Source organism: Dasypus novemcinctus, chromosome 10 (assembly GCF_030445035.2).
Source record: "Dasypus novemcinctus isolate mDasNov1 chromosome 10, mDasNov1.1.hap2, whole genome shotgun sequence".
In the NCBI taxonomy this organism is placed as follows: domain Eukaryota; kingdom Metazoa; phylum Chordata; class Mammalia; order Cingulata; family Dasypodidae; genus Dasypus; species Dasypus novemcinctus.
This window is the reverse complement of record NC_080682.1, coordinates 6136105-6150517: the sequence shown is the minus strand read 5'-3', so window position 1 is coordinate 6150517 and position 14413 is coordinate 6136105. Positions and strand designations below refer to the sequence as shown.

Genomic DNA, 14413 nt, shown 5'->3' with positions numbered 1-14413 from the left:
AGCAAGGTGACGCAACAACAACAAGAAAAGGGAGACAAGTAAAAACAGAAGAGCATGCAGCAAATGGACACACAGAGAGCAAAACAACAAGCAAGCCGCAAGGGGGCGGGTATAAATAAAAAAATACAGACACACAGAAGAATGCACAGTGAATGGACACAGAGAGCAGACAGGAAGCAAGCTGCAAGGGGGGGGTGGGGGGGGAGGGCGGATAGGGAAAAAAAAGTAAACCTCAGAACTCCTGAAAAGGAAGAACTGCCTTTTCCACTGAAAACAAGCCTCTCCCAGGTGGTAGGGAGTGGAGAGGGGCTGGAGGAAACCTATCCTTAGAGACTGTCTCCTTCTTGTTCTTGACAGCAAAGACACTTTCTCCTTCAAATCATGCCTAAGTGTCAATGTGCTTAAAACTGCATGGAAAAAAAATGTAACATGGGACTGTAGAGCACAGGAAAACCACACGTGAAATATGAATATAGGTAATATTGCATATATAAGATTGCTTTTCTTTGAAACTGGAAAAATGTATGTTAATACCAGGCAAAAACACCACCACCACCATATTATGCTAAGTGAAAAGAAACCAGACACAAAGTACTACATATTGTGCGATTCCATGTATATAAAATTTAAATATAAATCAATTTATTATGATGGAATTAGATTAGTGGTTAAATAGGGTTGGGGAGGGACAGCAGGGTTGAGAGGTGACTGCTAAGGGGTGTGGAGTTTCTCTTTTTGGAGTAATGAAATTGTTCTCAAATTTTTTGTGGTGATGAATGCAAAACACTGTGATTATACTAAAAGCCATTGATTGTACACTTTGGATAGATTGTGCGGTATGTGAGTATATCTCAATAAAACTGCTTTTTATAAAATAATTGCAGGTGCAAGCAAGGATGCTTCCCAGGAGGACTTGTGAGCAGATCTCAGCTCCCTGCCTTGCTTCTGCCCACATGCGCTCAGGGGCCTTTCAAAGGCAAGCACTGCCTCAGGACCAGCTTCTGCTCTGCACCCCTCTAGTCCATGTTTTGCGCCCAAACTGCTGTTCTCTCATATTCTCTAACTTCTCCCATCAGTTTTATCTTGGATGAAAACTCCACTTTCAATTCCCTAAATTAGCGTTTTACCTTACTTCATACAATAACCTGTTTACTTTGGTTTTAAACTGTACTCCACTGACATCAGACCATCACCGAGTTAACTGAATTAAAATTGCTAATGTCCAGATTATCCAAAGCAATCTACAAATTCAATGCAATCCCTACCAAAATTCCAGCAGCCTTTCTGCAGAAATGTTAAAACTGATCCTCAAATCCATATGGAACTGCAAGGGACCCTGAATAACCACAGTAATCTTGGAAAAGAAAGACAAGGTTGGTGGACTCATGTTGTACTATGAGGTGACTATAAGCAAAGCAGTGTGGTACTGGCATAAAGAGAGACAGGTAGATCATTGGAACAGAATTCAAAGTCCAGAAATAGACCCACGCTTCTACAGGCAATTCATTTTTGAGTTTTTGACAAGTGTGCTGAGTCCATGTGGTGGGGAAAGAAGAGTCTCTTCAACAAGGAGTATTGGGAAAACTGACTACCCACATGCAGAAGAATGAAGCTAGAACCCTATCTCATGGGAAGTGGATTTGGCTCAATGGATATAGTGTCAACCTACCACATGGGAGGTCCAGGGTTCAAACCCCAGGCCTCCAGTCTCGAAGCCAAACTCAGCATGTAAATGCAATGCCTTCCCCCCAGCGTGGGACATGACACCCAGGGATGAGCCTCCCTGGCACCGAGGGATCACTATCAACTACCAACTGATGATGCAACTGGAGAATGACCTTGAATGGAAGGTCCAATGCAGAGCAGCAGATATCCCTGTCTACATAAAATAACATGACTTTAAAATGCTATTTGACCTAATGTAAGGGGGAAATGGAAAGGAGAAATGAGTTTATATGGCTACGAGTCTCTAAAAAAGAGTCTGGAGGCTGTTAAAAGGATTGCCCTTATGCACAACTGAGCAGAGTCTAAGAGACAGATAAAGTAGATACAACCCCCAGGTATTGGTTCCTTTGAGGGCTAAAGAGGCACATGGGTGCTATGGTCATGGCAGATGGGGTTAACTGCCATGTCAGATGGCCCTTCTTTGGAGCTGGTGTTTATGCGTGATGAATCTGGACTCAGATGGGATCTCTCTTCATAAGACTTTCATGCTACTGTGCTGGAGTTGTAGTTGGTGTTGGGGTTTAAGATATATTTAGGGGATCTGAATCTCTGGACTGACAATGTGATAGCCAGGCCCTGAGCCTCAACAGACTACAGCACCTACAATCTGATTTATTGGACTCACCTCACTCAGCTAAGATGGAGTTGAAGAAGGACAACCACCACACCATGGAGCCTAGAGTGCCTACAACTGAAAGCGGAAGGATTGCATCCAGTATCCATGTGGAATCTGAGCCTCCTCTTGACATAGAGGTGCAATGGACACAACCAATCCAATGTCCACAGAGAAAAGGTGGCATTGGAGTGGGGAAAGTGGACATGGTGGCTAATGGGTATGGGAAATGGCAGGAAGAGACGAGATGTGGAGGCGTCTTAGGGACTTGGAGCTGCCCTGGATGGTGCTTCAGGGGCAATCACCAGACATTGTAAATCCTCACAGGGCCCACTGGATGGAATGGGGGAAGAGTATGGGCCATGATGTGGACCATTGACCATGAGGTGCAGAGGTGCCCAGAGATGTACTTACCAAATGCAATGGATGTGTCATGATGATGGGAATGAGTGTTGCTGGGGCTGGGGGGAGAGTGGTGGGGTGGGGGTAGTGGGGTTGAAGGTGTCCTCATATATATTTTTTTAATGTAATATTTTTACAAAATCAAATTAAAAAAAAATCCCTTTAAAAAAAAACAAACCAAAAACAAAAAAACAAACCCCAGGCCTCCTGACCCGTGTGGAGCTGGCCCATGCACAGTGCTGATGTGTGCAAGGAGTGCTGTGCCATGCAGGGGTGTCCCCTGCATAGGGGAGCCCCATGCACAAGGAATGCGTCCTGTAAGGAGAGCCACCCAGTGTGAGAAAAGTGCAGCCTGCCCAGGAGAGGCATTGCACACACAGAGAGCTGATGCAGTAAGACGACACAACAAAAAGAGACACAGATTGCCGGTGCTGCTTACAAGAATATAAGCGGACACAGAACACACAGCAAATGGACACAGAGAGCAGACAACCCTGGGGGGAAGGGGGACGGGGAAGAGGAGAGAAATAAAATTAAAAAAAAATTTTTTTTTTAAAAAGAATCCTACCTCACACCACAGACAAATTTGAAAATGGGGAAGCAGACTTGGCCCAGTGGTTAGGGTGTCCATCTACCAAATGGGAGGTCTGCAGTTCAAACCCCAGGCCTCCTTGACCCATGTGGAGCTGGCTCATGTGCAGTGTTGATGCGCGCAAGGAGTGCCATGCCATACAGGGGTGTCCCCACGTAGGGGAGCCCCACGCGCAAGGGGTGCGCCCCGTAAGGAGAGCTGCCCAGCGCGAAAGAAAGTTCAGCCTGCCCAGGAATGGCGTTGCACACATGGAGAGCTGATACAACAAGATGACGCAAGAAAAAGGAACATAGATTCCCTTGCCGCTGACAACAACAGAAGCGGATAAAGAAGAACATGCAGCAAAAATAGACACAGAGAGAACAGACAACTGGAGGGGGGAGAGGGGAGAGAAATTTTAAAAACCAAAAAACCAAAAAAACCCAAAATGGATCAAGGACCTGCATATCAGAGCTAAATTGACAAAACTTAAAAGGTAACATAGAGGCAAATCTTTATGACCTGGGATTTGGCAGTGGATCATTAGATATGACACTAAAGGCATGAGTGACAAAAGAAACAGTAGATAAATTTTATTTAATCAAAACTAAAACTTGTGTTCATTAAAGGAAATAATCAAGAAAATGAAAAGATAACCTACAGATTGTGAGAAAACAGTTTCAACAACAAAAAGACAAATAACCCAATTTAAAAATGGGTCAAGGACTTGAATAGACATTTCTCCAAAGAAGATACATAAATGGCCAACAAACACATGAAAAGATGCTCAACATCATTAGTCATTAGGGAGATGCAAATCAAAACCACAATGAGATACCCACTTCAGGCCGGACAACAAACCTTATCCACAAGAGAGGAGCTGCCGTAGGACAGTGCTGGGTGATTGAGTTGGGAGTTGTTGCAGGCCATGAAACTGCTTCCTCCTTGGCCATCCTCCCTGTTCCCTTGGCACATTATGACTGGGACAGGAGCTCTCTCCATGGTTAATGCCTGCTGTGGGTATCTGCAACATTTATTTGGTATCTGAAGATCATTCCAACTTTTCCTTAGAATGGCCAAGTGATTTTTTAATTTTTATTTTTTATGGTACTGGGGCTGGGGAATGAGCCTGGGACTGTATATGTGGGAAGCTGGCACTCAACCACTGAGTCGCATCAGCTCCCCTGAGTTGGTTTTTTCATTTGTTTGCTTGTTGTTTATTTGATTTTAGGAGGCACTGGGGACTGAACCTGGGAACTCCCATGTGGGAAGCAGGAGCTCAACCACTTGAGCCACATCAGCTCCTGGCCGAGTAATTGATTTTGATCATCATTTCAGCTTGATTATATAGTGAATAAGCAAAATAGATCTTTTGAGCAGAATGAAGAATTTCACAGTTATCATTGCTGTTTAGAATAACGAGCATTCCATATTGCAAATTGTGAAAGAAATGAATGGGCGGATGGGTGGGTGGATGAATGAAGGATTGAAATACCCAATAAAATAAAAACAAAGCAACTACAACAACAAAAAAAGGGGTGGCACAGCTCGTTGAGAACTCCTGTGTCTATGCTCCAGCTTTCTACCAGAGAAAATAGATGCCAGGTGTCAAACAGGCATTGAAATGGAGAAGAATTAAGTATTTTCTTGGCCTTTTTGGTTTTCGGTCAGAGCTAGGCAGTTCCAAATGCAACCCTACAAAACGCTTGCTCCTTGGCTCCTTGAATCGATGTACCCAGCGGCAGGTGAGAGCCAGACTCTGCACCGCATGCTTGTAAATGAGCTCTATAAACATTCTTTACGTGACCACAGAAACACGAAAGCACATGACTTCAAAATACTTCACATGGTGTTCCCTAGCTGACTAGCTCTCCAGTTACTAAGTTAGTTTATGACAAATGAAGACATTTGAAAATTTTATTCATCTTTGCTTTTGCAATAGAACCAAAAGAGAGTCAACTTAATAACTAATTTCACCTCCCGGTTTCTGTAAACTTGTTATTTTAAACATATTTTACAAACAATAATAATACATAACAATAATTATGGAGAAGTTAATTGGATAATAGAGCTTTTCCACAATCAAATAGAAACACATAAGAAACTAGAGTTTTACGTCCCACGACTCGAGACCCTCCTGGTGAAAGCCTGGCTGTGTGACTCCACTGTTCTCAAGGAGGCTGGAGGATGAGACTGGTAATCTAGGTCTCTGGGGAAATGTCTACACTGCAGGAATTCTTTGGGGTATTTGGTAATTCTCTAGAGATTTTAAGTTGTATCATAAAGGCCCAGCTAGAGAATTTATTTCTAAATAACTTGGAGGAAAACCCATTAGGGCTTTAATGTGGAGCAGCCTCTAGAGGAAAACTCCCTGGCGAGCATGAAGTCAGGAGGAAGGAATTTGTTTTCTCCTCACAGCCTGACCCCCCCCCCCACCCCTCCCAGCGTGAGCACAGACAAGTCTCCCTACCTTCCCAGGGTTACAGGAATCCACACTTTCTGGCCCAGACAAACAACTGTTATTCCACACTTGTCTCAAAATAGGGAAATGCGATAGCCAAACTCTCCTGCCAGGTCCCCGTCCACTCACTAGGGCCCTTGGGCGGCGGGGAAGTTCCATCTTCTTGCCTCCTGGCCCTGGAAACCTCCTTTCTAAACCATAGATTAATATTCAGAGTAGGGAAGCCACACCAACATTCACTCCTCGTTCACCACATGGCACTACTCAACCTCCAACCCTTTGGATTTCAACTCAATGTGGAGAATCTGTGACAGACATCTTCCGAATTCCTCGAGGACCCGCTGCTCCGCCAGGCACTGCGAACAGCGCTCCTTCTCGGCCTCCTCGCCCTGCGCCAGCAGGCAGGCGCACGCGGCCTCCACCACCTCCCAGGAGATGCACCAGGGGGCCTGCCTGATGGAAACACGGGGCGAAAGGTCACGCGCAAAAGCCTCAAAGGAACAACTCTTACCCAGGATATTATCAAAAGCATCATCTACAGGCAAAATCTACCGCTATCTTCCTAATATCGGAAACTGTAACTGCCGCATGACGGAGGACTACTCTTAGAAGAATGCAGAGGACAGGGGACTCTGCCAGCTCCTTGACATTCGACGCATGGCTGATGCGAAATCCTCTGAAAATGAAATTCCCTGACAAACCCGGAGGGCCGTGCCAGGGCCTGGGCAGGGGCCTGGGCAGGCCTCTGGGATCAGACAGGACACTGCAGGTCCCGGGCAGCTGTGCTCTGAGTCCCGCGCCCTGGGTCTGTGCTCAGGGGTCAGCCGTCCATGGCCATGCTGGGTGTCCCCGCTCTTCACCTCCAGGGGCATTTGGGACTACAAAATGTGGGGCCTGCTCGGGTAGTAGGTGGCCCTGAGGACTCGCCCAGGCACTCCTGGAGGCCACTGGCAGGATGGGCTCCCCTCTATTCCCCCGGGAGCCTTGACTGAGCGAGGTGCTGGAAGACAGACGACATGTGGTCACATAGACCAGCCAGTTTCCCCAGGGGGCTCAAGGGAAAACTATGGATTAGCTACACAGCTCCCCAAATAGTGCTCAAGTGGGACTATTTCAGGACGTTTTTATAGAATATTAACAAGTACGGGATTAGAAAAGAGATCGGCCTGACGGTTGCCACAGATATGTGAGCGGCTTCGGTGCAGACGGACGGAGTGCCTTAGGGTCTTCCCAGGCTGGAGGACCGGCGGCAGCAGTCTGTGGGCGGGGACATCTTCCCATGCTAACTTAATAGACTATGCAGCCGTGGTGGGTCAAGTCCTACTCACCAAGGCCAATGCACATCACCATGACAAATATTTCTGAAGTCTCTCTAGGCAAATAGGCCTAAGTTTGGCTTTGCATGATGATGTTTATTCATGATGATGATTTGATCCCTTCCACTGAACTCAAAGAAATGTTTAAATAGATGGATCTTGTCTAATCTATAGTAAAATTATTACTAAATACTTGAAAACCTGGGGAATTATAATATGGCCTCAGAATAAATGGGAAAATATCCATTATCACATCAGTAAGGAATTGAAAATATGTCAAAAACACCCCTTGACTGATACTTCACATGATAGAAACGGTTTAGGCATTTGCTGTCTGCGTAAGTCAGTGCACATTTGGTTAATTCCTAGCAGGAAGCTGCTGCCCCAAGAGGTGATCCCTGTGGGGCCCTTTTGCTCTTAAACAAAACAAGAGTAACTCAGCAGGAGGTCAAAAAGGAAGGGCTCAGACCGCAGGTTGGAGAGCCCAGGTCTCCCCAGGGTGGGTGGGCTGGCTACGGTCTCTCAGGCTGTCTGGGCTTCGTTCCAGGAGGGACCGAGCGCCTTCCGCCTTTCCCTCCCCACCCCTGGCTCTCTCCTCCTGCAGGAACATACCGGTTCTTTCCAGCTTTGACCTCTATTTCCCTTATCAGGAGGGATAGTTTAGAGTACCTACCTCTCTTTCCTGAATTTTGGTAGTCCTGAAAACTTTGTTGGTGACAAATGATGACTGTCTTCAAAACCTCCAGCTTCCACATAGTTGGGCATATTCATTAGTGTTTTTCGTTCTGGGCTTTCTTCATAATTTTTGCACCCAATGCATTTGCAAATAGAAGAGCACATAATTTTGGCCTGGTAGTATGAAATGCTTGCATAAAATTAGGTTGCCTTGTAGTCCACTACAAACTGACAAATTCCATTATGGACTTAAATAATTCTTCACTATATGTGCATGGGTGTGTGTATGCCAAGTTTCTTGTTTTAAAAAAAGGCCAGAGCAAAGAGGAGCAAAGGCCTGTGATGTGCACTGCCCTCACGGGGGCAGGGGGCATGGGTGGCATGTGTGGGTGTGAGCCCTGAGTAGGGCAGGAAGGGGCTTGCTCCCCTGCTCTACTGAGAACACCGGCCAGCAGCTTCTTTGACTCCTGTTTTGAATAAACACTGCTTCAGTGTGGCCATACTTCTCCTCTGGCACATGAAGGGCATTTTATGCTAGCTTCTCTGGTTGCAGAGGATCTGGGCAGTAGAGCCCCCCGCTCAGGGGAGGCCTTTCTACTTCCTCGCCCTCCCCTGGCAAGCTGGGTCCAGCTCCTTACATGCAGGCCCAAGGCCTGTTCCCTGTCCCCAAGAGCAACCGGAGCCACTGTCCCTTAGCTATGGGGTTTGCAAAGGCCCTGGGGCAGTCTGAAAGTTGGCACTGCTGATCGTTAAGTTTTCAGCTTCCTGTTTGTTTCAGTCCGTGGGGGTTTCCCCCATTCTCCTTCTAGCTCAGAAATGCATCTACGATGGGCATTAGTTGTTTTTTTAAATTCTGAGCCTCTGGGTGTTTTGAAGCAGGAGGCTTTTCTGGACTTCTAGTCTACTCTATAGCCAGAAACTGAGGCATAGCAACATCTCTTTCCTCTTTACCCCCTCATGGTGTGGGCCATGCCTGGCACATGTTTGGCTTTTGGAAATGGGGCCAGGGACTCTCCCCAGGCGGCCAGGGAGGGTACCCGAGGAGGCTGGTGCCACACTCCTTGAATTCTCTCTCTGCAGCATTTCTGACTCTGTTTTCAGAATCCCAGGCTAGGGCATGGCTGGGTCTGCACTTTCACATTTTTTAAAGTGTGTCCCCAGAATCAGAGGCTTTTCCTTAAGCCTGATCTTCTATGGAAACCTTTCAAAGTTAAATTCACAGATGTCCCAAAGACCTCAAGAGAAAAAAAAGAGCCTTTTAAGGAAAGGTTTCTTAGCTGCTTTGTCAAGTAAATGAGATCCCTCTCTTTCTCTTTCTTCCCTCCTTTCTTTTATACAGAGAAAACAGAGATCAAAAAGGGAGGAAGGGGGAAGAGACTAAAGAAGAAAGAATGTCTATTGCCATTAATCTTTGAGAGGAAGAAAAAGTCTTTGTCCAATAATTGCTCTGTGCCTCAGTTTCTTGGCCAACCGTCCAGTCTTGTCTTGACAGGCCTATTAGCCAGGGAGGAGCTAGCCCTGGTCAAAGCCCCCTGGTAAACGGATGCTTGCTGAATAAGGTGTTATGGGGACCTGGAGCAGAGCCTCGGAGACCCAGTGCACCCCACTGCCCCACAGAGAACATCTGTACCTGCCCAGGGAGGCACAGGCACAGCCCAGACCTGGGAACCCCCAAATTGCTGACCAGTGGGTATGGTTTGCCCAGCAAGATCAACAGCCCATAGGGAGAGCAAAGCCACTGGACAGGGGAGCAGATGTGGCTCAAGCAGTTGAGCGCCAACATTCCACATGGAGGTCCCAGGTTCAGTTCCTGGTGCCTCCTAAAAGAAAAAACAAAGCAGACAACAAGCAAACAGACAAGGGAGCCATCTGGGGTGGGGAGTTGGGGGGGTGGGGAGTGCCACTGGACATGCAATGTGAGCTCAGGCAATACCACAGGCTCCCCAAGGATGCCCATGGTGAATTTACTTGGATTTGTGAAGTCCAATTTATATGTGAGGCATTAATACAGATTAATTGGGGTGTTCTTTTAGAAACTCTAGAAGGAACAAGACTATATTTTTCTTTTTAAATTACAGTAGTTAAAAAAATTTTTTTAACCATAAAAGTTACTTAGGCCAAAAATTTTGCCCATTTGTTTTGTTTTGTGTTTGTTTGTTTGTTTGTTAATATGCTAGGAAATTGGTGACCCACCTCATAGCATTCACAGTAGTTCTTAAGGCAGCCTGACCTCTTACAGTTACATCCTTTGTTATGTCGAGGTTTAATGTCTCCCAATTTTCCTTTCCCAATTTTTGGTTGGAAAGCTTCTGGATTTCTATCAAGACATGCCTAAGACAGAAAATGCAAAACTCCATCAAGAAGTATTTTATTATTCAGAAGTGGTGTTGAGTGAAAGGTGTCTATTACCTGCCATCTCAATACGGTTATTTTTTTAGTGACCAACTTTTAATAATACATATTTAATTTTCAGAAACATATACTAACCATCAACAATACTATCGGGGTTACATTGCCCCAGATGTTGTTTCAGTGATACATTATAATGATATTTACAAAGGCTTTCAAATTCAACAACTTAAAACAAAACAGCTTAATTTTTAAAATTACAATGCTTTAAAAAATGTAAACAGTTCATATTTACATTACTGTAAAAAAGAAGACTTGCTCCTTAATATGGCTTACTTTTTTGTAAGTGAGCAAAGCATAGTGCTCATGGATAAAGAATGAAAATGGTTCTTTACATAGAAACATTGTGCTCCAGTGTGGCAAAAACCAAAATATATACACACACACACACACACAAGGAAAAGAATCTTAGGTCCACAATTTAGACCACTCAAAAAAATTGTCCCCAAATTAAGAAACTCATAAAAACCATTTTACACATGGTTCTGGACCTTTGAAAACCCATATATTTTCAAAACAACATAACTCAGTCAAGATACCACTTTTCTTAAAAATGAAATTTTGTGCAAAAGAAATTTTTTCAGCTAGAAACAAGACTTTCTCCCCTAGTAGGGGGTCAAAGGAGCCACTGAAATAATTTAACTCTTAGATTTAGTGCACTGTTAGAATTAGGCACACAGTGATTATTAATATATTTTCATGCAGAAACCTGTTCATGTTCACAATCATAGAACAAAACTCCAAACATCACAAAACAGACAGCCTTGCATCTGGCAATAGTATGCTTGTCACATTCCTTTTGAGTTTCTAAGTGTAGTGTTTCCGAGATCACAGCTGCAGAAGAAGTGAGAGCCGAAAGCTGGTGGAAGTCAAAGAGACCCAGGGTTCTTGCAAAAAGCCCTCCTCTCCTGGCTGAAGGCAGAGCAGCCAGTGCCAGGCTGAGTTCGGCCTGCCCTCAGCTCATCCCCAGCTGGGCACCTCCCACCAGGCCCGGCAGGACTCAGCACACCCAAGGGCTCCAGCACGTGTGCCCACCGGCCTTTCAGCGTGGACACTGGCAGGCTCCGCTCCCACCTCCACCACAGTTCCGTGCCTGCTGTGCCACAGTTCTGTGCCTACTGAGCCGCTGGCCAGCTCTACCTGCCTCTCCACTGCCCTCACCTTGAAACTCTGCCCCCACCCCAAGTCTCCAGACTGCAGCCAAGCAGTCTCTCCAAACTACCCAATCTAGTTACTACTTCTTTCCTTGAAAAAACTTCAACCATTTCTCCTTACTCTCAGGACAAAAATCTAAGATCCTGACTGCAGCCCCACAGCTCTGGCCTCTACCTCCCCTTCTCCCTTTCCTCCTGCACCGTCCGGAACTTCTTTTAAGAACCTCCAGAACTGTCCCTTCTCAAAGGCTTTGCACACACTCCCTCAGAATCCTCCATCTGTCCAACTTGCCCTTCAGGAACCTCAAGTTAAATGCTGATTTCTCCAGGCCCCCGCTGGGTCCCCAGGGGGCGAGACCCCCTCACACACCTGCACGCTTGCTCAGCAGCCATTTCTCCCACGGGTCTGCAAGCCCCTCATCGGCCAGTTCTCTATGCCCAGCACAGAGCGCTCACTGGATGGAGATCAATATGGTTTTTTGTGGTTTTTTTTAATATTTATTTTATTTATTCTGCCCCCCTTCCTGCTTGCTTGCTGTCTGCTCTCTGTGTCCATTCGCTGTGCGTTCTTCTGTGTCTCCTTGTCTCCCTTTGTTGCGTCATCTTGCTGCACAGGCGCGGGCATCAGCTCTCTGCAGCGTGCGGGCCAGCCTGCCTTCACAAGGAGGCCCTGGGAGGCGAACCCAGGCCTCCCATATGGTAGACGGGAGCCCCAATGATTGAGCTACGTCTGCTTCCCCAGTGTGGTTGTTTTTAAAAAGCCACAGTAGGAAGTGAGTCTCCTGACATAATTCAGGAAGCACACACCCTTCTTGTTTTGTTTTCATTCATTTCCGCACTTGAAGGTACCCCCTAGTCACAGTTTCTTCAGGCTGTGCTTGTCCCTGAGTTTCAAAGCCCTGTGTATTGATGGTAGAAAATTAATAGAAGGTAAGGATGCAAAGCAAAGCCCTGTTTCCGGTGGGTGCGTTTCCTCCCCGCGCTCCTCACGCAGCTTTTTGTAGGACGGTCCCAGCCCCGGTGCTCTCACAGCACCGCCTTCCCCGCGCACTGCCTGGCAGCGGCCGGTGTGCTGCGTGTGCAATCCCTCTCAATCCTCGCAGCCCCCTTGTGAAGGAAACACCGGGATTGTCACCCCTGCTTTCCAGACGCAGAGGCTGAGGCGCTGAGAGGCGAAGGGCCAGGCCCGCAGACGGTCCAGGTGGACCCGGCCCCGGAGTCCACAGGCCCCTCCTGAGGTCAAGCCCCGCCCCAGCCGCCCCGCCGTGTCCTACACGCGACTCTGAATTCTGCTTGTTTCTTTCAGTGTTCTCACCTCTGTGTACACACAGGTGCGTGCACATTTTTAAACTGCCAAGTGCATCAGTGCTCTCTGCACACTTGGCAGTCATCGGCCCTTCCTCTGCCCCTGGCACGCATCCCTCGGGGCTGCACTGTCCGCCTCCAGGCTGTGTGGCCAACTGTTCCATTGGACAGCCCTGGTCTGGATGAGGCGTTCTTCCTTTTACTGGAAGGTGACAGACACGGATGCGAGGTGTGCACAGGCAGTGAACCTGCACACGTGGGCACACCACCAGCCCCCCTCCTCCAGGCCAGGCAGAGCAGCTTCCAGCCCCCCAGGAGCCCCTGGCAGCTCCCCTCATCAGTACATGGGGGGACCGCTGTTCTCCTTGTATTTCCTTTGTTTTGCCTGTTCTGGGACTCCACATAGGGGGATCACCCAGCACGTGTCCTGCGGCGTCTGGCTCCTCCCCTCAGCAGAAGGTCAGAGACCCTCCTGGGCACTGCAGGTGGCTGCGGTTCCTCCTGGTTTCCGGATGGGCATGGTCCGCCACACGAGGTACCACACCGAGTCACCTGCTCTACCGTGGAGGACACCTGGGCCGTTTCCAGCTTGTGGCTATCATGAATAAACGTGCTGTAACACCTTGTCCACATCTGTGGGTGGACTTTACAGTCATCTCTGTCAGCTGCCTGAGGACTGGACTTACAGGCTCAGAGCACATACAAAGGCTGAGCTTCAGGAGGTACTGCCAGAAACATTTCCACAGTGTTACACCAGTCCACATTTCCACCAACAATGGATGAGAATTCCCAGAAACATTTCCACAGTGTTACACCAGTCCACATTTCCACCAACAATGGATGAGAATTCCCAGAAACATTTCCACAGTGTTACACCAGTCCACATTTCCACCAACAATGGATGAGAATTCCAACACTTTCTAAATACATGATTTTACACTTTGTAGATAGTACCCTTCATCCCCAAAGAAAACACTACTGGACTGAAGTTCAGAGATACAATTTTCTCCTCCCATATCTATCTGGCTGTATCGAAGCTGATCAGATATTTTCAAGTGATGGACTTATCCATAATTCAAGAGAGGATTTTGTTCTAGCTGCACAATCGATGGCCCGCCCCGTTCACAATGTATGCTAGAGGACACTAGGGAGTTCCTCCCTGGGGCAGGTGGCCGTCCCCAACCCTAACTGCCTCTCTCTTCTCCCTGATTATCTTTTGTGCCTGCACAGAAGTATAAAAACTGCAAGTTCCTGCAATTTAGCCTTCAGCAAGTGGCCTCCAAGGCAACCCGCGGTGATGTTTCTGACCCTTTAGGAAAGCCTGGATTAGACTCCCCCCTTCCCCTGGAAGCCGAGGGCTGTGAAAATAAGACATACGCCAGGGCTAAGCCTTTTGCCCAGTCCTTTTCTTAACCGTGGATTATCTGCCCCTTTTAAGACTCCACCACACAGTTTGAACTCAAGTTTATCTGCTACATATCCAAAATTTCTAAACCCCAAATCAAGACAAATTATCCATTTGCATGTTCTTAAATCAGAACTTCCTGACGTTGCCCCACCTCCAAAGCACCGCCCCCCCCCCCCCCCCCCGCCCCCGTGGAGAGTAGGGATCTTTCCTGGGCTTCTGCTCTCCACAGACCCTTATTGCAGGCCAAAACCCCCAATCAGGAACAGCACTGTATTCACTGCACACTCCCCAGAACTTAGAGTTTTCCCAATATTGACATTAGGAATCTCTGGAGATAGTCTGATGAACTTCTCAAGCGCTTTTAAATGCTTTCT

At 47.1% G+C, this 14413-nt stretch overlaps 1 protein-coding gene and 1 long non-coding RNA gene across 2 annotated transcripts in view; both read right to left on the bottom strand.

Annotated features, from left to right (window-relative positions):
• Positions 1–3879: 3879 nt before the first annotated feature.
• TESMIN (testis expressed metallothionein like protein) overlaps positions 3880–14413 on the bottom strand; it is a 55614-nt gene continuing 45080 nt past the window's right edge. Inside the window, exons 8-10 of the mRNA XM_012520887.4 lie at positions 9957–10094; positions 7762–7937; positions 3880–6225 (exon numbers count right to left, since the gene is read on the bottom strand). Coding sequence (XP_012376341.2) covers positions 6033–6225; positions 7762–7937; positions 9957–10094 — 507 coding nt within the window. The 3' untranslated portion in view covers positions 3880–6032. The remainder of the gene's footprint in view (positions 6226–7761; positions 7938–9956; positions 10095–14413) is intronic.
• Positions 10119–14221, bottom strand: LOC131279963 (uncharacterized). Its single transcript, XR_009187479.2, has 2 exons — positions 12642–14221; positions 10119–12225 (listed from the first exon to the last, which is right to left on the bottom strand). It is a non-coding gene; the product is annotated as an uncharacterized lncRNA (long non-coding RNA).